This window comes from Ictidomys tridecemlineatus, chromosome 14, assembly GCF_052094955.1.
Source record: "Ictidomys tridecemlineatus isolate mIctTri1 chromosome 14, mIctTri1.hap1, whole genome shotgun sequence".
Classification (NCBI taxonomy): Eukaryota; Metazoa; Chordata; class Mammalia; order Rodentia; family Sciuridae; genus Ictidomys; species Ictidomys tridecemlineatus.
Window position 1 is genome coordinate 26,847,753 of NC_135490.1, and position 23,198 is coordinate 26,870,950.

General features: G+C 35.4%; 2 protein-coding genes across 2 annotated transcripts in view; one reads left to right on the top strand and one right to left on the bottom strand.

The window, feature by feature from the left end:
- Positions 1-9,100, bottom strand: part of Asb5 (ankyrin repeat and SOCS box containing 5) — a 91,869-nt gene extending 82,769 nt beyond the window's left edge. Inside the window, exon 1 of the mRNA XM_005325533.5 lies at positions 8,961-9,100. The gene's annotated coding sequence lies outside the window, so the exon portion shown is untranslated. The remainder of the gene's footprint in view (positions 1-8,960) is intronic.
- Positions 9,101-9,294: 194 nt separating this feature from the next.
- Positions 9,295-21,230, top strand: Spcs3 (signal peptidase complex subunit 3). Its single transcript, XM_005325534.4, has 5 exons — positions 9,295-9,587; positions 11,209-11,282; positions 13,153-13,229; positions 16,650-16,765; positions 17,700-21,230. Exons 1-5 carry the CDS (start codon positions 9,445-9,447, stop codon positions 17,830-17,832), a joined length of 543 nt encoding a protein of 180 aa, XP_005325591.1. The 5' UTR covers positions 9,295-9,444; the 3' UTR covers positions 17,833-21,230.
- The last annotated feature ends 1,968 nt before the right edge of the window (positions 21,231-23,198 follow it).

Sequence of the window (23,198 nt, forward strand, 5' to 3'; positions counted from 1 at the left end):
ATAGTGAAGGGATACAAAGTGACATCAGCAAAAGAAGTGCTGCAGGAAACCACCACATGCCCCCAAGAGTCCGTTCCCAGTGGATCACATAAGGAACACTTAATTCTTCCTGCAACAGATTCTGACATGTAACTGCTGTCAACCAGGGAAGCTTATTAGAGTCTCGGTGCCCAGGAGTTTTATTGGGGGTGGTCTGCCTAGCACAAACCAAAATTCCAGATGCCCAGAACAGCAGAAAACCATATGTATGGCAGTCACTCTTCTCATTTATAGAACATTTTATGTCTTCAGCACAGGGAACAGTAACTTTTTTACAATAAAGAGAACTCAAATGAATAAAAGAAGGTAACAAATCTCACCAGGCAAAATCTGAATTGCTGAATCTTACTCATTCTAGAGCTTTGCTTATTTGAATGTTATATAAAGGAGGATTGGCTCAACTCTATGTAGTATGTAACATCCAGCCTTGATGCTAAGAACTCTTTCATAGATCCGTTTACTTGAGCTGGGACTAGTTTCTTTGGAATGTATATGAAGTGATACAAATTAGAACCTGAGCTACAGTTTCCACAGTGAGTTTCTGGATGAGTCAGAAGAGGCCAGGGAGAGAGAGAGAAGTTGACTAGGTTCTTCAACTAAGAGAATGCCATAGGCTTCACCAGGAGCAAGACAAACCGTCTTTCTCAAAAAGGATGTTTGTCCAGATGATATCAGCAGAGAAGTTGAATGTTAAGTGTCTTAACTATTTAAAGAATCTCATTAATTTTTGGATGTTTTTGACTGACTAGAGAAATGGCAGGACTTCTTATCCATTTTTCTTGGGAAGGCGAGGTATCAATCTTCAGAAACCAATGGCCTCTGGTAAAGTTTGGTTCTTCTTCTAAGGCAATATACATATAGTTGGCATATGCATATAGGGTAGGCAGCCATGAATACCTCAGATAATTTTTCAAGCAAGCTAATAACAAAGTACAGGTGGGGCAGTGATAGTGTGTCAGACGGCCAGGTTCAAAAATGAAGTCTGGGTTGGGTGTCATGGCACATGCCTTTAATCCTAGAAACTTTAGGCTGAGGCAGGAGGATCCCAAGTTTGAGGCCAGCCTCAGCGAGGCACAAAGCAACTTTTGGAGACTTTGCCTCTGAATAAAAATTAAAAATACCCAGTACCCCTTCCTCAAAAAAAAAAAAAGTGGGTGAGGGGCTGAGATGGGAATAAAGAATTAGAGTGCAAAGATAAGATTAAAAAAAGTAACATGGGCTGGGGATGTGGCACAAGCGGTAGCGTGCTCGCCTGGCTTGTGCAGGGCGCTGGGTTCGATCATCAGAACCACATAAAAATAAAATAAAGATGTTGTGTCCACTGAAAACTAAAAAATAAATATTAAAAAATTCTCTCTCTCTCTCTCTTAAAAAAAGTAACATAATGGGAGGATGAAAATATGGAATAGAAATTAGTTGGAGAACATTATAGAGACCCATGGCCAATAATGGGCTTTTATGAGCTCTCTAGACTTTGGAGTGAATAAATTAGCTTTATTGAAAGGTTTCAGGCCAAATAGACAATTTCAGTGTAAAGGAAAAAAAAAAGGAAAATACATGAAGGAAATACACTGTTACAAAAATTAAAATATATTATTAAATTTTAATGTATTCTGTAGGAATCATTCTTAGAAAAACTTAAAAAGGGATAAAATGACCTGAAAGTCATAAGGGTTTTTTTGTTGTTGTTTGTTTTAATTTTCTTTAGACGTCTGTGCTGACAATCCAACTCAGTGCCACACATGCTAGGCAAGCATTCTACCACTGAGCCTCAACCCCAGCCCAATGATAAGTTTGTAAACTACTCTGACAGGCCACAGACTTCTATTGATAGAACAGCCTGCCCTGGGGGCATCTGGGAAATTGACAGGTAAACAGTTCCCTGAATTTTCCCTAAGTGATGAGTGGCCTGCTGTGCCTAAATTGTAGAAAGATATTTTATGCGCAACACCTGTTTTCTTTGTGGGAGTTTGGAGTTTTGATATGTGCTTGGCAGAAAACAGCTCTCCTTTTTGCTTAACTGTGTGTGTGCGTGTGTGTGTGTGTGTGTGTGTGTGTGTTTGTTTCGTGGTTTTCTCTCATTCAGGAGATTCACAAACCTAGGACTCCTAGAATTATTACAGTGACACAGTCTATTTACCAGTCTTGAGGGACAGCTAATTCAATTAACGAAACAAATATCTTCAAAGCAACCACCATTACCACAACCACCACCACAACAAAACCTCCTGTGAGGATATCTCATCTGGTCTACTGGTGGGAGGTCTCATTCTTTGCTATGAAACTACTTACCTACCTAGAGCCTATGTGGTCATGATACAATTAATGTAAAATCTCCAAAGTTTCCTTGTCTCCTGAATGATGTTCACACTTAATAGCATGTCATTTGACTTTTCTACAATTTGTCCTTGGCTTACATATCCAATTTGGCTTTACATTTTGGCATTTTATCAATTACCTTTTCAAATGTTTGTCACTTGTGCATGATGTGCATTCTTTACATCAAAATTTCAAAAACATCATGGTCTATGTATTTAGGGTAACTCAATTCAAAAAATATTTTTCAATACTCTTTATTTTTTAAGCATCTACAATGTACACAGTTCAGCATCCTGACCACTGAAAGAGGTTAGAAAGTGTACAAGACATCATTTTGACTCTCCATGGGGACAGTATGATTTATAATCCCTGTCTGAAAGCCATCTCAAACTTGAGTCCTTAACGAGCCAGACCTAAAACATGCTCCATTGCAAGAACTTCCTTACATAGCTTAGTGCTTCGTGGACTCTTTAGATATTCTTAGCAACAACATATTTGATTGGAATGTGAGCTCTTTAGGTTTATCCCCTTTTAAAACAGCTTAACTGTTTAACCATTTGCACACAGATTTACTTAGAGTATTTCCTCACAAATATAATTTATTCTTCTTCCATATCCTTAGCTGCATGTTACAAAAGAAAAAATATTTGCAGATAAGATCAAAACTTCACCTTCATCCTATGTTTCTTCCTATTCTTCAAAAATACAGTTAGGGATGTCTTCCCCATTTGACCATGTCCTACTTATCTGAGTGCTGGTAAAGCATACCAATTGCTCCTCTCTTTACTGCCATTAGGTTCCGAGTATAAACTATCTAAGTGTACAAGGATATTTAATTTAAAAGTCCTAAATTTTAATTGGAGGTTTGTGGTATTATTCTACATAAATCACAGCCACAATTTCCATCTGTGCAATCTTGATGTCTGACAAGTGAGAATTTGGAGCAAAAAAACACTAAAAAATGGATATTTTATAATGCTTAAGATTAGCATTCATGATGAACATGTCACAGTTCCTAATATTTGCTTACCAAATATTTAATAATTTTTATAAAGCAGACACTGTAAGAAATGAAAGAAACAGACAAAAACACATTAATACTGGAGAGTTTAGCAACCCTTTCAATCCAAGAAAATCAAGAGTATAAAAAACTACTAAGGATATGAATGACGTAAATAACACAATAAGGCAGATCTCATATATATATTTGTGTGTGTGTATATATATATATCAAACTCTGTGTACTATTAATAGAAAATGCAAATGTACCCTGAATACAGTAACTGAATACTCTTATTCAGGGTTTCTCTTTTCATCGTTTCATTTACCTGGTGTTAACCAAGTTCCCAAAATATTAAATGAAAAATTTCAGAAATAAACAATTCATAAGTTTTTAAATTGCACACCATTCTGTGCAGCATGGGACGAATCTTATGCTATTCCCTTCCTTCTTGCCCAAGACATGAACCATCTTTCACCTAGTTATACACTGTACACTATCCACTCCTTAGTCACTTACTAGCCATCTTGGTTATCAGACACTAGTGCTGGTGTTCGAATAGCCATTGTTTTACTTAATAATGGTCCCAAAGCACAAAAGAAGTGATACTAGAAATTCAGACATGCCAAAGAGCAGATATAAAATGCTTTAAGTGAAAGGGACAAGTAAAAGAAGATACCTTGAGAAAGACTACATCCATATAACTTTTATTGCAATATTGTTATTATTGTTCTATTTTATTATTAATTATTGTTGTTAATCCCTTACTGTTCCCAATTTATAAATTCAACTTAACCATAAATATATGTACAGAAAAACATAGAGCATATATGGGGTCTGCTATTATTTCTGGTTTTGGCCATCCACGCAGAGGTCTTGGACTATACCCTCCATAGACAAGAAGGGGAACCACTATATTCACAAAGGAACTTTTTTAGGGTATAAGAAGACCCTGATAATCCAAAGAACAGAAATACTACAAATGGCTTTCTCTGCCTAAATTAATCACATTAATTTAAAACAATCAAAAGGAAATCCTGAAAACCCCCCACCCCTCCCACAATTAACTCTTTAGTCAAAGGAGAAATACAAAAGTTTAAGCACAACATATCAGAAGTTTTAGAATATAAGTAATGCAGTCATTAAAGCAGTAAAAATTTAAAAATATTAACTAAATATCCCATACTCAATGCTAACAACTTAAGGAAAAATCGGATGTTAAATACAAAAATTAATCAAAAAACAAAGAACAGTAGAGTTAATGAGTAAACACAAAATTTAGTTCTTAGAAAAACAATTTTTTGGAAACCTGACAGCATTATCTTTCTATCCATAAATGTGGAATATTTCTTCCAATTTATTTAGTTTTGATTTATTTCACTGAAATTTTATAGTTTTCCTCATAAAGATTTTGTATATATTTTGTCAGATTTATGCTTAAGTATTTCTTTATTGGTGGGGTGGTAATGTAAATGGTAATGTCTTTTTAATTTCAATTTTCAATGTATTCATTGCTTGTTCATTGTAATAGAAGAATGATAGATGTTTATTAACCTTGCATGGTGAAACCTTGTTATAATGGCTTATTAGTTCCAGGAGACTTTCTTTGTATTCTTTCAGATTTTCTAAATAAATGACTATCATCTATGGGGGAAAAATTTACATATAATTAAAACAATATAAAAGGTTGAAAGCACACACATAATGAGAATTACAATCAACAGTCATTAAAACAAAAGAATAACATCTCCTGGGAATTCTATCAAAATTTTAAAGACAAATGATCCAAATGCTAATTAAAATATTTTAGGACAGTAAATATAAGGAAAACTTGAAAATTCATTTTGTAATTTGAGTATATCACAAGGAACAATGAAAGACATATCAATTCAACTATTAATATTGATGACAAATTAAAAAAAAAAACAATTAGCAAAGAACATCCCAGAGCATATTGTTAGGGAACAGACAGATGAGGATGGTAGGGAAAAGATGAGAATAATTCTATGAAGTGGGACTGCCCTTCTGCCCACCACATGCATTCTTTGCTAAAAAGCAATTTACCTGCACCCCTGTCTGGCCCAGGTAGACAGGATATGTAACATTCCTTAGTAAACTACCTATTACCTGCAGATGAAATCCCGGCCTGAGATAATGTGGATGGGAGGAACCCAGGAGACTTTGGTGACTAGATCCTGAAACTCAAGGATATAAGAATAATTCCTTATAACCATAAAATCTGTAAGAATGTATGATTAAGAACCCAATTAGAACGGGTCAACATGGGTCAAAATGATCTACAGTTGCCATGGCAGTGGGAACTGCCATCTTGCCATCTTGATGTCATCTTGCCAAGTCAGTCAAAAGTCAAGAGATAGACCTGGTCAGGACTCTCTGAAACTTCTCTTGGATCCCCAATAAAATTGGAGTGCAGGCGAGGCACACTGTCCCTTTCCTCTCTGAGAACCTGCTCTCTCCCTTGAGAGCATCTCCTATGAAGGATATGGAAAAGGAAAACAATGGGCTCTGGGCTTTCACAATTTCCCATATCTACAAACTGTTTCCCTGACTGTCTAAAAGACATATTCTGCTATGACTTAGTCTCACCCATATAGCCCTATAAAATTCAGACTCCTATTGTAACTAGTTGCCATTTTCCTCTTGAAAATGTGCCCCTCTCTGCTTAATAAAGCATTCATGATCTGTTGAGGTCTATCTCCATTCCTTTTTCTTTCTCTTTCATTTGCTCTCATCCTGTCTCTATCCCTCCAATAATCTCACTCCTATTACTCTGAGACACAAGTCTGAAATCGTTCTGACTTGATAACAAGAATTGGGGTTTGAAGGGTGGTTCTTTGAGGTGCCTCAGTTTCCCAGAAGGCCTCAGCTCTGTAACAATATTACAGACTGATTCAAGTGGAGCCATTAATGCTTAGTGGTTCAATGTATGAAATCTATTCATATAACCTGTCATATTAGAAGAGAAAAATTATGTGATTGCCTCCAGAGATACAGAAAATGCATTTGAAAATAATTCAGTACTTGTTCATGTGTTAAGAATCCTGAAACAGGAATTAATGAATAGTTCCTTAAAATTATCATGTGCTTCATATTACACAATGATATATGTATACACACCTTTCCATCTCAGAACTAGAGTTTCCCTGTTGGAGAAATGAAACTTCTCCTCTTAAATCAAGAACAAGACAAAGATAACAGTCATCTTCATTATTATTAAGCAGTGTGTTGGAAACAATGAGCACTGAAATTAACAAAACAATAAAAGTATAATAATTGAAAAGAAAAGGGCAAAATGATGTCTAATGTAGATGATATGATTAAATAGCCAGAAAATCAAGAGAAACATTTGGGAAAATACAATAGAATAAGATAATTTCTTATTCCATTCTGCTCCTGTTTTTTTTTTTTTTTTTTGGTTAACTTCTATGTATTTTTGGCTTTCCTGACACAGACTGAAAATGAGGTGGAGGCATGGTTGGGGATAGGCTCTGAACTGAGAGTAACTTCCTCTGATAGATAAAAGGAAACAAAAGCACATCTTGACAGGTACCAAAGAAGCACAGAATGGAGACTGTCCCCCTTAAACCTGTCTCACACAGGATTATTAGGCATATATACATTTCCTGACTTTGTTTCTTTTTTCTTTTTTTTTCCTTACTGTTGTCCTTCCTCCCCTGCTTCTTCTTTAAAAGTTCTCAATTTCAGGGATTTCAAATGTGGAATATTTTGAAAGAGTTTTCTTGTTTCTTCAAAGCTGAGTCTGAATAAAACCTATTTTCCTACCAATTTGACTCTGAATATATCATGGAGCAGTTAGCATTGTGGCCTACCCCATTCCTCCACAGGTGGTATCAGAGTCATTCTGTAACACTCTATTTACTAACATTCAAAACTGTGGTGTCATAACAATACTATTAATCCCACTTGTGCTTTCACAATCTGCTTCTATTTTATATTTTGCCAAGAGAACCCTTATCTAAGCAGTTGCTAAGTCATGTACATTTTGTCTTTGAAATGTCCATTCTAGCAATCATCTTTTTTTCTGTTCCATTGCCAACACTCTCAATTGTTTACCCTTCTCATATATCTTATCAATGGCTGGTTGCCTACTTGCTTGGTGAGGCTACTCTTGTTTAATATGTAAATTCCTTGATATAAAGTCCCAACTTCATGACCTGTTTTTCTAGAGTGGGCCCTTATTTTAGGTTTCCAGATATACTTCTGCCTAATCTTTTAATAGCACATTGTTTAGCTGGACCAGACTAATGGGTGTTTCTTATATGCCTGTACTTGCAACGCAGTATATTTTGGAATGATCATCCTAAACATTACCATTTGTAACAAGCATCCTTTCTCTAAGTTACTCTATAAGAATAATAATGTGTGTTAACATTTAGGCATTGTGTTAAATATTTAGTATATATTGTTTTGTCCTGTATCCACAGATGTGGTCAGGTGCAGTGGTGCATTCCTGTAACCCACTTAGGAGACTGAGTTAGGAAGATCCAGTTTGAGCTGCATCAGAAACTTAGGGAGACCCTGTTTCAAAATTAAAAAAAAAAAAAAGGACTGGGGATATAGCTCAGGGGTAAGAGCTTTATTTAATTATTTTATTATTTAAGCTATGTGAGGTAAAAATGATATTAACACATATCTCTTTGTCACTTGCACCACAGTTGCCATTTAATAGACATTTGCCTTATTGAATAAAGCATGGCTGCCTGAAAGATAAAAATTAATGTTAGAAACTCAACCAAGGATCTCTCCATTTATAGTGAATACGTTTTTCATTTCTTAGCAGTATTCCATTTGAGCAGGGGCTTTGCCTTATTACTGCTGTATTCTCAAGGCTTGGAACTGTTCCTGGCACATGCTAGGCAATTCCAATTCTACTTGTATGGCTGTAGGAAAATTAACTGGTAATGAATGATGCAAAGAAGCAAAGGCTCAACAACAGACAACATAAGCCAGGATCAGGTTTAGATCATGTTTTTGGTTTATACCTATCATATTCTATAAAAGGTTTTCTTAACTATTTATGGTTCATGGTTGCAAATTTAAAAAAAATTAATTATCCTCTGAATCTCATTTTTATAATTACAAGTTCCTTGCTGTGAAGGGAGCAAAAGTATTGGTAGATAGTATATACAAGGTCAAGAATTGGCCCAGTCTGAACCCTAAACCCCCTTAAGTATTGGAAATGTGATAAATCAATCCGTTACTTATTATTAACTTTACGTTCTTACAGATTATGCTGTATAGCAATTCCATAGCTATTATTTCCTTTGGGCCCAAGCCTAGAAAGGTTAGCTTTCAGTAATCAGAAATTTCTATGTTAAAATGCAAATATTTAAAACTGGTATCACGAACCCTTAGTTTTTAAAACAGCTAAGGCAGTCTGTAGAAACAAAACATTAACAAGAATTGGACCAAGGTTGAAGGTGGAAAGCAAAGGAGCGCAATGACGGTGTACATGTGACGGCTTTAAGAGACCTGGGCAGCCTCCCTCCAGAACCTCCCAAAAGGCTAACTTTGACTAGCTTTGATAGAGCGGGGAGAGGACCACGCGTTTTGTACAGACCTGCTTCCAAACACGACACATAAGAACAGACTCCAAACCATCTTGGCTTGCTGCTGTTTTTAACTTAAAATGAATAGCACTCAAGCAACCAAGAAGCTTCAGTCCCAAACCACCTGACACAAGAATCGAGAAAAGAGGGTGGGCTATTTCCTCCGTGGCACTAAAGAAGGGAACTGACAACTGGAGGAGGCGGGTCTGATTTAGGACCCCGCCCTCTCCCTGCTCATCTCTGATTGGTGGCAGCGTTTGGAGGGGCGGTTTCACAGACGAGGCGCTCCTGTTGGCGCGGTCCCTCCCGCGCTGTGGGTGTGTCGCGGTGGGCGGGTGCGCGCGCGCTCGCGTCGGAGGACCGGAAAGGAGGCGGGGCCGCGGCTGCGCGCGCTCCCGGAACGTGCGCACCGCAGGCGGCGCGGATCGCAGGTCCGCTGCCGGAACCGGACCCCGGGTGCCTGTGTGGCGACAGGGCTCGTGAGAGAAGGTCGCGATGAACACGGTGCTGTCACGGGCGAACTCCTTGTTCGCCTTCTCGCTGAGCGTGATGGCGGCGCTCACCTTCGGCTGCTTCATCACCACCGCCTTCAAAGACAGGAGTGTCCCGGTGCGGCTGCACGTCTCGCGGATCATGCTGTGAGTGCGGCCGAGACTGGGGCTAATGAGGCTGGGCACCTGGACCCGGCCTGGCGGGGGCCGAAGCCGGGCCGAGGAGCGGGGGACGCCGGCGGGACTACCGCGCTGTCCCCAGGGTCCCCTCCGGAGCAGCCATTCACCCCTAAGGCAGATGTCCGGGGTGGACTTGCGGGCTCCCCCGGTTTTCCCGGCTTCCCCTCGAAACTCGCCCCCCTCCGTCGTAAATTCCCGGGCTTGCTCTTAAATTTTAATTTTGAGTTGCTCCGGTCGGTGCCTCCGCTTCCTTCCTGTTCCTCACTTCCCTCACCCACGCCTGGCCAATGAGGGAGCAACACAACAGCAAACCCGCGCCGCCGCCCGGGCCGCCGCCTCCCGCGCGTCCCGGGGCCGGTGGGTCCTCACACGTCCCGAGGTGCTGCCGCCGCGCGCGGGTCGGCGTCGGGCCTGGCTCCGGGGCTCCGTGACGCTTGGGGCTGAAGCAACTTGCAGGACGGCTTTCGTGCCATCGATAACCGGAGTTTGTCCTGTTTGACATTCCCTTTGCAGTTTTTGTCTTTCCACCTTCAGAACGCAATAAATACTTGGAGCAGCTTGGAAGTTAGGACGGAGGTTAAGATGCACTGAGAGAATTTTGAACATCTTAGCCTTCTGATGCAGCCTATTCTTGTTTTTCTAATTTATTTGCATTTTTTTAAAGCAAAACTTTGCTTGAATAAATCTGCGAAGACGTCAAAAGTAGAATTTTGGAATCACAGTTGCATTTCTTTATTGCCTATTTGCCTTTTTTTCTTTTGTATTTTTACTTTAAAATTCTCCACCACTTTTGTCTTTGATTTGTGACATTTTTGATCTTAATACTCAATTATTCTGTTCCATTTACTAACAAGATCTGCCTCCTTCTGCAGCCTTAGTTTAATTTCATTGTCAGATTCACTAACAAGTCAGTCATCTAATAGTGACTCCTTCCCCCCCACCTCCCTTTTTTTTTTTTTTTTTTTTGTTAGATACTGTTCTAAATTCACATAGACCTGGGTTGGAAGTCAGCACTGCCATTAAGGTCTATGAGGGCTTAGAATGTGTTTGAAACATTGAATAAATGTTTGGTGTTGAGAAGGTTTCTTACTCTTCTGAACCTTAATTCCCTTTTATTCAAAATGAAGGTAATGCCTAATTGGTAGCCTTATGAAAATAATTTGAGATAATTGTGAAAAATACAAAGTGGATTAGACATGTGGTAAAGCACTCAAGAAAGAGCAGCTGTTATTTTAGTTTTCCATACTGCCTTGTAGTCCTATGTAATCTTAAATCTACCCATCCTCCTGCTGTCACCAGTATTTAAAGAGTCTCTCTTTCTCTTTTTTTTTTTTTTTTTAGCAGTTCTTATGTCTTCCTTTGAGTTTTACTAGAGATTTCTTAATTATTTGAAAATAATTGAAGACATTTTTTAAAATATTGAATTATAATATTTACCCTGTTTTCACACTAAAGATTTCTCTGGTTTTTACTTGTTTTTTTGTAGAATTGCTGTTCCACCTGTATACCAACTAGATCTTTAAATTATTATGTGAATAGTGTATACCTTTATTATAAAGGATGGTAAAACTTTTATCTTTACTTCTAGAAAAAATGTAGAAGACTTCACTGGACCAAGAGAAAGAAGTGATCTGGGATTCATTACATTTGATATAACTGCTGATATCCTTTAAGGAAATATTTATTTTCTTTTTCTGAGATTTGGGGGACAGTGAGTACCACCCAGTTGAATCAACCAAACTTTGGAAGAAATACTGTCACATATATTTTCATCAGCTAAATAGTTTTAATACTTGTTCATACTTAGAGAAAACTGTAGATTCATGAGTTTGTTGTGTGTATGTAATTTTAAATTCTTCCTTAAAGTGATTGCAATCTATGCATGAATCTCTTTGTGAAAAAAATTAATAAAATTAGATCATTTGAATTAAAGAAGGAAAAATGTTATCAGAGCTCAGTCTGCCTGAAATATTTTATGTACAGTCTCAAAGAATCCATATCTTATGATAGAGGAGAGAAACATGTTTAAAAAGAGAATTGCATTTGTAATGGTTCAAATGGCTGTTATTGAAATGGATGTTGTTAAATCATGTTAACGTTTTGTTATTGTAGTTCTTTTTATAAGTACTGGTAGAACAGTCAAAGAAATCTTAATGAAAAGAATGACTTTAAGGGGATGGTTTAATTATTTTCTCCTTATCCTGAGTTTCCATCTCTTAACAACTCTGGTCATTTTGGCCACTTTAGTCTTATTTAGGCTTATATGTAAATATATTGGCAGTGGTGTTCTCTGCCATTTCTGACCTGATCCTATCTGCCTAAGACCCATGATTTAAAATGGTCATGGAGATTGAACAGTCTGAACTTGTGTAGAGCAACTATCTGAACAATTGAAGCAGATAATATGCCTGGGGAATTTTTCTTCAGTTCCTACTATCTTGGAATTCCTTTTAATTTTTTAGAAATGACTGAATTTATAAGTAGACTAGGAATTAGTTCTAAAGGAACTTTTTTAGGAAGTAGAATGTGCCATCAGGCAAGTCTTACTCTAAACTTTGTGTGCTTTTAAGTCTTGACATCATTTAAAAAAAAATCGATTCAAGCAGTGTAGATCTAGTATGAAAGTAGTCATTTTGTGTATCTGGAGAATAACAGTGAAATTTTCTGATATCTTCACTATATGTTACCAATCTCACTATTTATAGTTTATTTGGGTTTTCTTAATGCTACTGAAAATACTTGAAATTGTAGCTGTTATTGTAAAGAACTGTCTTAGACTTCTCAATTCCAAACAAGTGATTCTTAGTGGCTACACATAATTAAAAGTAGAATGTGACAAACCTGTTGCTATAAATATATAAATATACATAATAAAATGACAATTTACATATGATATTTAATAAGATACAAATATAAAACTCTGCTCATGTGGAGGTACCAGTATGTAGTTTAACTCTAGTTAAAAGTGTACCTCCTTCCCCCAGGCTGAATGGTACCTAGTTAGCAATCATTTGCTTCTTACCAAAGCACTTTATGTAGACATTTTGATTTCTATGGACACGTAACAAAAGGAACATACATTTTACTGTACTTGGCTAATAACTTGAACTTAGTTCATGTTTGCATATTGTTAAATAGTGGTGATTTGGTTATACTTTAGAGCTCCAGTATTTCATGAATGTCCATGAAATAATAATTCATCTTTCTTTTGGACATAGTGGGTTAATATTAGAAATCTAAATTTTGGATTTTTTGTTATTTTCTTGTTAATCAAGGTATCTTAGCTAGTAATCCTTGCAGGAGTAGGGGAGCATGCTGACCTTACATTCTTTTTTGGCTTTGGAATGGGTTGGATTTTATAAAATATTTATCCTCTGTATTATTAAATTAGTGACTCAGTATGTTTCTGGACCACCTCTCCTTTTTTTCTATTTTAGTGTTAGTATTGCTGTGGACAATTAATTGAAGATAACAAAGATCTTTTAAAAACTGTGTGCTTCCTTCTGTCTTGTGTAATCCTTAATTTGTTTACATTTAGAGAATATATTTGATTGGAATGTTAAGCAGTTGTTTCTTTATTTATCAGCAGAATATTCAACAAAAAATAATGTAAGTATATGTATTTAAGCATTTTTTTAAAATATTTTTTTAGTTGTTGATGTACCTTTATTTTTTTCATTTTTGTGTGGTGCTGAGAATTGTGCTAGGCAAGCGCTCTACCACTGAGCTACAACCCCAGCAATTAAAGCATATTTTAATAGTTTCTTAAAACCTTATTCTTTATGCACAACAAATAGAAATGTTCATATATTAAAAATATCTGACCCGCATAGCTTAGTAAACACAATCATATGGAGAGGTGACTCTGCTAAGAACATTTTCTCTCTGGTAGCCTCTTTTTTTTTTTCCTGTGTGTACTGTAGCTCCTTAGCATTGTGGCTTCCAGAATGGTGCGTATGCACAGTAATTGATAGGTATATAAGGGATATTAGCGTTTCTGTTATGTATTTCCAACAGAAAAATTTAAGCTGTATTAATAGTTGCTTTGCAAACTCACATAAGGACATTCAGTCCTTATCAGATGGTCACATGCCATGGAAATATTCTGGAGGAAGAGAAGGAATTCTCAGTGCCCAGAGGTTGACCGTACTACCTAATATATTCATTTATTCACCTTTAGCATTTTACAAAATATTGTAGTATATAGGGGATTGTATTATCAAGTTCTAAATAATTGCTATTAAACAGAAAAATAGCTAAAAAAAAATGTCCTGCAAAGAAAAGAAAGATTGAAGATAATGCTGATATTCCAACACATTAACAATAGGAAAATGGTAGAGCCCATATGTCTGTTCTGTTTTATCTGTTAAATCATGTTAAAGGATTAAAACAAAACAAAAAAACCCAAAACACCTCAGTAAACTAATTAAAAGAGGAGAGAATTCCATTAGTTAATATTATTTGCAATGAAAATTTGCATTAACTGTCAATGATAAATAGTACATGTATATTATATACATAATAAATAAAGGGCATGGCTTAGTTTATGCTCAAAGTAATTTATGATCAAAAACTCTTGTAGACTATTAGTGGTAAGATGAGAAATGGTGGTGCTTAACTCTGAATTACACATGAAATGAGGAAGTACTAGTGCTGCTCAGCTATATGTTCTTTAAGCTGAATGTTCTTTTATCCATAGTTGAGAATAGAAAGCTACTTGACAACATAAATAAATTAACCGAATTTGAGATCTGGTTAAAGCTTTCATTATGAAGATAGGTAATCAAAACCTGTGAAGATTACTAAAAATTTTTGAATCATCTGAGATTATTTAAAAATGTATCCTAGTACCAAATATTTGTATTTTCTTTTTAAAAAATCTATAATAATGAGCTGCTTTGGTAGTGTTAATAAATCATATATCTTCAATTAATATCTCTGCTTATTGAGAACTGTTTTCCTTTGTTTTGGAATTGTATGAAATTCATCAATCTGAGTACTTGAAGTAGTCTTTATAGTTTATAATAAATTTTATAATAAAACCTATCAGGGCTAGAGTTGTAGCCACAGTGGTTCAGTGGTAGAGCGCTTGCTTGGCATTTGTGAGGCCCTGGGTTCAGTTCTCAGCACCACATAAATAAATAAAACAAAAGATCCATTGACAACTAAAACAACAACAATAACAATAACAACAAAAACTATCATACTATTAGATAAAACACATCAAAATGATTTATTTTGTGATTGAAGGTGATAAGTTCAGTCTGATTTAGCACTCTGTTGCAGGTTAGGGTAGGCGTTAGGATATTTATATAGAATCTTGTTAAATCTTCTTAGGTTCTATTTTTAGTATTGATAACGAAGGTATAAAGTTGTAGACTGAAAATATGTAAGCAAATATAGGAATTATAATGTTGCTTATATGTTGTTGAGTTTCTTTTTCTTTTTTGGTTCTAGGGATTGAACTCAGGTGATTTAACTCTGAGCTACATCCCTAGCCCTTTTCTATTTTTTGAGACATCCTCTCGATAAGTTGCTTAGAGCCTCTCTAAGTTCAGGCTCATCTGGGGCTTGTCCTCTTGTCTCAACCCTTTGAGTTGCTGGGATTATAGGGACATTCCACTGCTCGTGTCTTAAGTATAGTGGTTTTCACAGATTTTCATCAATGTAGGCTAGAGATAGATTGTAGTTAAAGATTGGTCTATGTTTTATTTGACCTGTATTTGTTTTCAAGGAAAATATATATTAATTAGTTTAATCAAAATTTTTAGCACTTCAATTAATTATACACTTATTTTGAAAATAACAGGTGTTTCGTTAGGATGTGGGACTATTGGGATGAAAAAGTTTTGATTCTTGTCCTTCAGCATTAACAAATGTATAGTTGCTAAAAGAGTAGCAACTATACACAAATATTGACAGGTTTCAACAAATTGTTGAAATAACTGTAACCTTTATGATTAATGTACCAAAAATATATTTATAATCCTGGCTTACCCTAGCATAACTAGTAGGAAAATGCTAATTTGGAACTTCCCCAGCATCCCTGGCCCCTTTATTTTTTATTTTGAGACAAGGTCTTGTTAAGTTGCCAAAGCTGATCTTGAACTTGTTGTTGTCACACCTTAGCCTCCCAAATTGCTGGGATTACAGGCATGTGCCACCAAGCCCAACTATTTCTTCAATCTTAATGATTTTTAATATTTTTAATATTAGAAAGAGATTTTAAGATGTTGGTTTAAGCCCTGTTTTAGAAATAACTTCTCTGTATTTCTTATCAGTTAAGGTAGTCATAACATATTGAGCATTCAGCCTCACTAGCTGATGGATGATAGCTTCCATGAGGACAAATTCCTTGATATTTAGTAGGAGTGACAAGTTTTTTCTTTCCATTTTATACTCTTAATTTTTGTGGAACTTGGTTGTAATACATTGAAATAAAGTGGCTTTAAAGAATTATCTGATATCTAGAATTTTGCCATGATAAAACAGTGATGCACATTTTATTGTAAAGGGGGAAAAGATGTTATGCATTCATTACTTTGGTGTTTCCTTGATAATTTTAAGTTCTTGAAGATTCATCCATTTTCCTGACATCATCTCATGTTAACTGGAATTAGCTCACTTTGTTTTCTCAGTATCATCCAGGGTCCACTCTGAGATGGACAGTATTAGAAATTTCACAGAGAAAAGAGATTTAAAAGAATATTTCCTATCCAAGGATTCTAAGGACATTGCTTTTGGAGAGCATATAGATATTGAACCTTTTAGTAAGATCTGAGGGCCTTATATAATAGAGTTGACTTGAGTAAAAGGAATGATTTCCTTAGGGAAATAATTTTTCTCTCCATGAAAAGTTTGTCCCCTTCTTTATATTATCTACTAGTACATATTTGGTATGCATCAAGATTTTAGCAAGTCTGTTCAAGTTGGGTTCCTTCATATGTGAAATTATTTAATTATTAATACTTTTAAATGATAAGATGCTGTTTCTGATGAGTTACCTAATTAATTTTCATTTTAATATAGGCTCTGAACCAAGTTGTCCTCTGGGACAAGATTGTTCTGAGAGGTGATAATCCGAAGCTGCTGTTGAAAGATATGAAAACAAAATATTTTTTCTTTGATGATGGAAATGGTCTCAAGTGAGCACTTTTTTATTTTTTAACATTTAGTAAAATGTGAAAGAGAAAGATGTAATATGTTTTCATTTTAAAAATATATTAGAGGATTAAAAGGAAAGTTGGGAGAGAAGTATTTATGTAGCGCTGAATGGAAGATTGGGAAGAAATATAAATTGGGATCTAAGATAAGTAATTTGTTCTCTTGCAGTTTGTAAAATGTAATGGTCCAAACTAATAAAGGCATACAGCTTCTACTCTTACGTGTACAGGGAGTATAGGATTACTTATATATGATAATGCTATGATTGTCAAATTAAAGGTCTCCTTTCTAAACATAAGTCAGAGAAACCTTAATGAGAAAGCAGTGCATTGGGTCTTGGAATTGATACTCAGGTTTCTAATATTGGTTCTCTTGGCTTTTCTAAACTTCTGTTGCTCTCATACAAAACGAGGGAATCAATGATTGACCTCTCAGGACATTTTTGCTTCTTACACTTTCTGAGGTATTATCAGAAAGAATTTTAAAACCAGACCTACATATTTACAAATAAGAATTTCAGATCATAATACATTTTGATTTGCTCCAGTTTGTGAAACTAGATAATGACAGAATTAGGCTTCAAATCATTGTCTTCTGATTCCTAGCACAGGTCTCGTTTTATATTCACTGTGTTTCTTGCATGTAAGCTTTTTAGTTGTTATTAACTGCAGTTGTGAATAAGTTTAGATTGTTTTTTAAGGAATTCAATGTAATGTAATTCAGATGTAATGCTGGTGTCTTTCAGCATTGTCCTTAGATTTCAAGTGAGAAGAGAAAATAGTTCTGTTTACAGATTAGAATTCCTGTTATGAATAACCAGTTATAAAATATTTGACACCTCAGTGCTTGTTTTAAAATGTTTTTATTGAACTATAAGTGTTTCTGCTGACTTCTGTTTATTATATCTTTTTATAGGGGAAACAGGAATGTCACTTTGACCCTATCTTGGAACGTTGTACCAAATGCTGGAATTCTACCTCTTGTGACAGGATCAGGACATGTATCTGTCCCATTTCCAGATACATATGAAATAACGAAGAGTTATTAAATTATTCTGAATTTGAAACAACATATTTTTATACTTAATGAATTATATCTCATTTATCTCTTCCCTTGCACCTTCATTTGTTTTGGGTTGTTACTTTGTGGGTTTTTTTTTGGTTTGTTTTTGTTTTTGATGTAGAAGTAACATCAAAAGGCATATTTGAAGGGAAAGGTTAATAGCATACTCAAACTTAACCTTAAAAACAAAACAAAAACAAGGCTATCAGAGATAGCTATATCTCTGATATAAGAATAAGGATATAAGAATAAGGCAACAACATAATAAGAACTTGGTATATATTTGAAGTATTCCCTGTATTTCCATTATTCTTTATGGAATATAAAGTGAGCATGAAGGGTTGTTAAAACTTTCAGGTGCCTGTAGAGTTATAAGAACTCTGAATTTTATGCTTGGCATTCATGCAAGTTCACATTGGTTGTGACTTAGATGTAGACATTTTCTTTTATCTCTTTTAGTGTATGTTAGATTACTGGAAAAATTAATATAGTTATTCGTTAGAAGCCTGGTTTACAAAAAAGCCAAAAGTGATAGAATTTTATTCCATTTGTTTTAGGATACCCATAATGTGTGTTTTTCTTAGATGACTAGCAGCTTTCTCCACTTAAATACTAAATACCTCTTCTATGTTGTAAATCATTCAAACTCATTTTTAAGTCTCAAGTCAACCAAATATGTGTCTTTTAGTGCTATCTCTAAAAATGTTCCTTTGTGTATCTTTATATACTTTTTAGCATTGCCATTGAAAGTTGAAAATCTTTGCATGATTTATCCTTTGAGTTAAGTTTGTTCTTGTGAGCATGCCAAGTGCCACTAAGTGGTAATTATTTGCAATTATCCATAGGTTCACATTTTAATAATTATTGGAATAATAATAATATTTGGCAGTGTGCTTTTCCATTTACAAAGCACTCTTGTGTTTTATGTTAGCCTCAATAATCCAAGGAGGTAAGTAGTGCAAATGTTAGTTCTTTGCAGATCAAGAAACTGAAACCCAGAAGTTTATTGAATCGCTCCAAAGTTAAGTAGCAAGGAATGAAGTTAAAACTTGAGCTCACATCTCAAGGTACTCTTAAGCTTATCCTTTCTCTTACACCTCAGTTTACAGACTAATCAAATTTGACTTGTAATTGTCATTATGTTTTTTATTACCCCAGACACCCTTTGTATCACTCTTAGAAGATGATTCCCATTATGTATGAAAACGACTAATTTTCAAGTTGCCAACACTTAACATAGTGGTAATATCTCATTTTCCACGTAAATTCATTTTACTCACATTAAAAGTATAAAAAATGTAAATGTGTGAAAAAATAATGTAGAGATTAAATACATAATACATAATTGAGCATATGAGCATATTTAAGATGATTTATTTTTTCTGTAGAGGAGAAATAAACATCCTCAAAGGTAGAAATTGCAAATTATTATTAAAAGCAAGACCAAGCACTGTAGTACACTATCAGCAACAACCAAAAAGGGCTAATATTTTCTAAGAATAGTTTAAATAATATTTGTTTTGTTTACCTCATGAAATACATCACTGTTTAGTTACATTCATTTTTGACAGCTATCATATGTGGTTCATGTAAAAGCATGTACATATGAGTTTTTAAACCAGCAAAAATGGTCAAAGTTATAATATGAATACTAGACTGGGTTTGGCTCCCAGCTTTTTCATTAAACTTTTCAGGGTCTCAGTTTCTGTATCTGTAAAACGACAGAGTTGGAGTAGTTTTATGGTGATTCTTCACACAAGTCTATAAAATTTGTTTTATCTGATCAGCTAAGAGATTGAACAGAAAAGCACTTTAGTGATGTGAAGATGGGAAGATGATTAAAAGGTTAGCACATAAGTCATACTGATCTGACTATTGCTGTTACACATTTTACACCTACAAAATTTAACTTTATACAAATATTAGACATGTAAACTTAAAATCTGCAGAAGTAAAAAACTTATAAAAACTGGGAATGTTGTGATTAAATCAGGCTCGCCCAGTAAGCCTGAAGTATTAACCAGACATGGATTCTAGTTTAATAGGTGTTATACCTTTGGGGTGAGCGGATCTATTACTCTAAAAGAGATTAATATTGAAATTGAGTTACGGTTTGTTCATTTGACAAGCCCCCTTTTTGGGAATTTGGTGAGGGAGAGAAATAGACCCCACCAGTACAATATGGATGAAGTTTTTCATTTTTACTGAACTAAGGGAAAATGCTCAGGATTAAGAATGCTTCAACATGGGAATAAGGAATCTGCATCTCAGGAACTCATTTTTGGGTGTGCTCAGCTTTATTAGTTTACCATAATTCTACTTTTTGAAAATTTGATTTGTGTTCAGTTTGATAACCATATCCTTGGTCTCAGTGTTTTAAAGAGGTCTCACCAAGTCTCTACAAAGACACAAGGCTTCAGACGTATAACGACCTAAGTATGACCAGAAATATCGGAGCTCGGAGATTATTCTGAGCAAAGAGAATAATAATTACTGGATACTTGTTTAAAGTAATTACAGTTAGAAGTGAATTTAATTTTAAAATGTAGCACTCATTCTTTAGCAGTTTAACCTTGGAAAACTGGCTAAATCAGTGTTTTTTATTTCCATACTTGACTACCTTTAGTTTCTCTCTGCTGAAAGGAAAATAACAAAAAGCTTCAGAAATTCCTAAGGGTGTAATAGGAAATGGATTATTTTGAATTTCCTTTCCTGGACTTATTTTGTAGTTCTTTGGTGAATCTGGCCAGCCAATTAAAAGCTTTGGTGTTGGGGTGTCAAATTAACAGGTGTTACTTTATAATACTTTGAATTGACTTGTAATGGATTTATGGGGGAAAACTCCATAAGCTGTGAACATAAATCTATCCATTTCAAAAGCTTTCCTTGCTTTTAGCAGAGAGCCTGTGTACATTACATTAAACTGCCAATAGTTTAAAGGATTTATTTCAAAAAGTTGTTGCATGTTTTGATGCAATTTGGAAAATTGTTTACTTCAAAAACACAGATTCACAAGAAAAAAATCCATAAAAATATGTTTGAGGATTTTCATAATTGCAATAAATATTCAGCATTTTTTCTAATGAAAATGAATTTTGTTTATGAGTAAAAGTATGCATTTTGAAAAACTTTCAGATTTATGCTTTTTATGTGAAGCTGCTGGATTAAAAGTAAAAGGAAGAAACCAAGTCTAGTATGTTTTGGGGGGTGAGGTAGAGGGGAGGCAGTTAATTACACCTAAATTATCTTCTCCAGAGACTGTATGCTCCTATACTAGACTGTAAGCCCTTTGAGGACAGGCTGTTGGATTTATCTTTGTACCTTCCCCAGCACCTAGCATAGTGCCTTGCACATGATAGGCACCCAATAAATATTGATAATGAAGCTATTGTGTTTCTGATATGGCCAAAATATGGGGACTGTTTGTAATTAGCACTTTTTTCCTTTGTAACTGTTACTTTTTTTCATTCTTGAGCTCCTCCTAACTTTAGATGAAACTATTCTTCCTCCTTGCTTTCAAGCTCATTTGACTATCCAACTTAGGTAAATGGTGCTCTTGCTCCAAGTACTCTGACCTACGTTGTCCCAGGCCTTTCATAAGGAAATAGATTTTATTTATTATTATTTTTATTTATATACTTTTGTTACCAGAGATTGAACCCAGGGGTGCTTAACATTTGAGAACATCAAACCCTTTTTAGTTTTGAGACAAGGTCTCCCTAAGTTTCTTAGGGCCTTGGTAAGTTGCTAAGGCTGGGTTTGAACTTGTGATCCTCATGCCTCAGCCGCCTCATCAGTAGGGACAGGTGTACACCACCACACCTGGTGGCAATATGCTATTTTTTAAAAATATATTTTTCTAACTGATGGACCTTTATTTTATTTATTTGTTTATATGCGATGCTGAGAGTCAAACCCAGCACGTCACACATGCTAGGCAAGTACTCCACCACTAAGCCACGACCTCAGCCCTGCAATATGCTGTTTTAAGCTAAGCTTCAAATGCTGTTTCAATCCTTTTATATCATGAGATTATCTTCCCCCACCCCCAGTGAACCTAGGTTTGTTAGAAGTAAAATTCCGTTAAATTTAGATTCTGCATATTTGCCACCTCAATGAGTGTGCAGTGTCCAAAGCTAGCTCCCCCAATACACCATAACCTGTTGGAAAAATAATGAAATTCTAGGCAACTATCGTGCACTGTTGTGTGGCTAATTTAGCTTATCCATTGTCTGTGAGTAGTTCTTTCTTGTACTTTAATTATTACTGCACTGGGTTCAAGGCCTGGGTAATAAGAAAGCAAAATGATGGTGGCTGGTGATAAAATATATAACTTGTTTACTCTAACACTTTAAAATTCCAACAAACCTGGCTTGAAGACAAACATGCATGTTTAAAGCTCTGGGAAAAATGGGTTGAAATGTACAGCTGACTAAAAGCCAAATGTGTTTACTTAGCCTCTATCCTTGGGCTTATTGACTCTGATGCAGCTTCACTGCTACCACACATGTATCATCTGACTGCACTGAACCACTGAACTGTGAAAATTCTACTTTTTCTTTCTTTTTCCACTCAGAAAAAAGCAACAAAACAAAATGCTATCAAGACAGTAGTAAAAAATATAAGCATTTAGACTAGATTTTTTTTTTTTAACCTAAGTTTATACATCAGGGACGTGATGTCAGCTAGCTTTTGCTTTTGGTTTTGTTTCTCCTCAGTCCTTGGGATATTTTCTCTCTCTCCAGGTGAAGTATTAAAAACAATTCTGAGTTCAGTAGAAATGAATGAGCTATTGCTATAGAAAGGTATCTAATAGGTACACCTTAGTGTATCCAAAGAAACCTTGAGCTTGAAGGACCTTCCTTTTCCTGTGTATAATTTTATACACATTCTAATAGGGAACAGAAATGTGAGCCATGGGAACCTGAGGTTACAGGGATAATCATATAAACTGGGTTCACTGTTTTGACCCCTACATCTTTTTTTTTTTTTTTTGTATCAGGGATTGAATCTTAACCACTAGGCCATAACCCTAGCCCTTTTTTGTTTTTTTTTTTTAAATTTGGAGACAAGGCCTTGCTGAGTTGCTTTGCTTAGGGCCTCACAAAGTTGCCAGGACTGGCTTTGAACTTGAGATCCTCCTGCTTCAGGAGGATCTAAGCTGCTGGGATTGCAGGCGTGTACCATTGCACCTAGTTATTTTTTATTGGTTTGTATTAGTTATACACATTAGAATCCATTTTGACAAATGCATGGAATGTAATTTGCTCTAATTACCTAGTACTAAGCTATAAGTACCTAGTACTTCTGTTTACCCTCCCCCGGTTCCTTTTATGTATCTTTCTATTTGCT

Bases quoted from the DNA above. Each gene is read 5' to 3' on its own strand.
- Spcs3 (XM_005325534.4), top strand. From the start codon at position 9,445: ATGAACACGGTGCTGTCACGGGCGAACTCCTTGTTCGCCTTCTCGCTG. The intron at 13,230-16,649 runs GTAAGTATATGT...ATTTTAATATAG, and splicing joins AATATTCAACAAAAAATAAT to GCTCTGAACCAAGTTGTCCT. The intron at 16,766-17,699 runs GTGAGCACTTTT...ATCTTTTTATAG, and splicing joins GATGATGGAAATGGTCTCAA to GGGAAACAGGAATGTCACTT.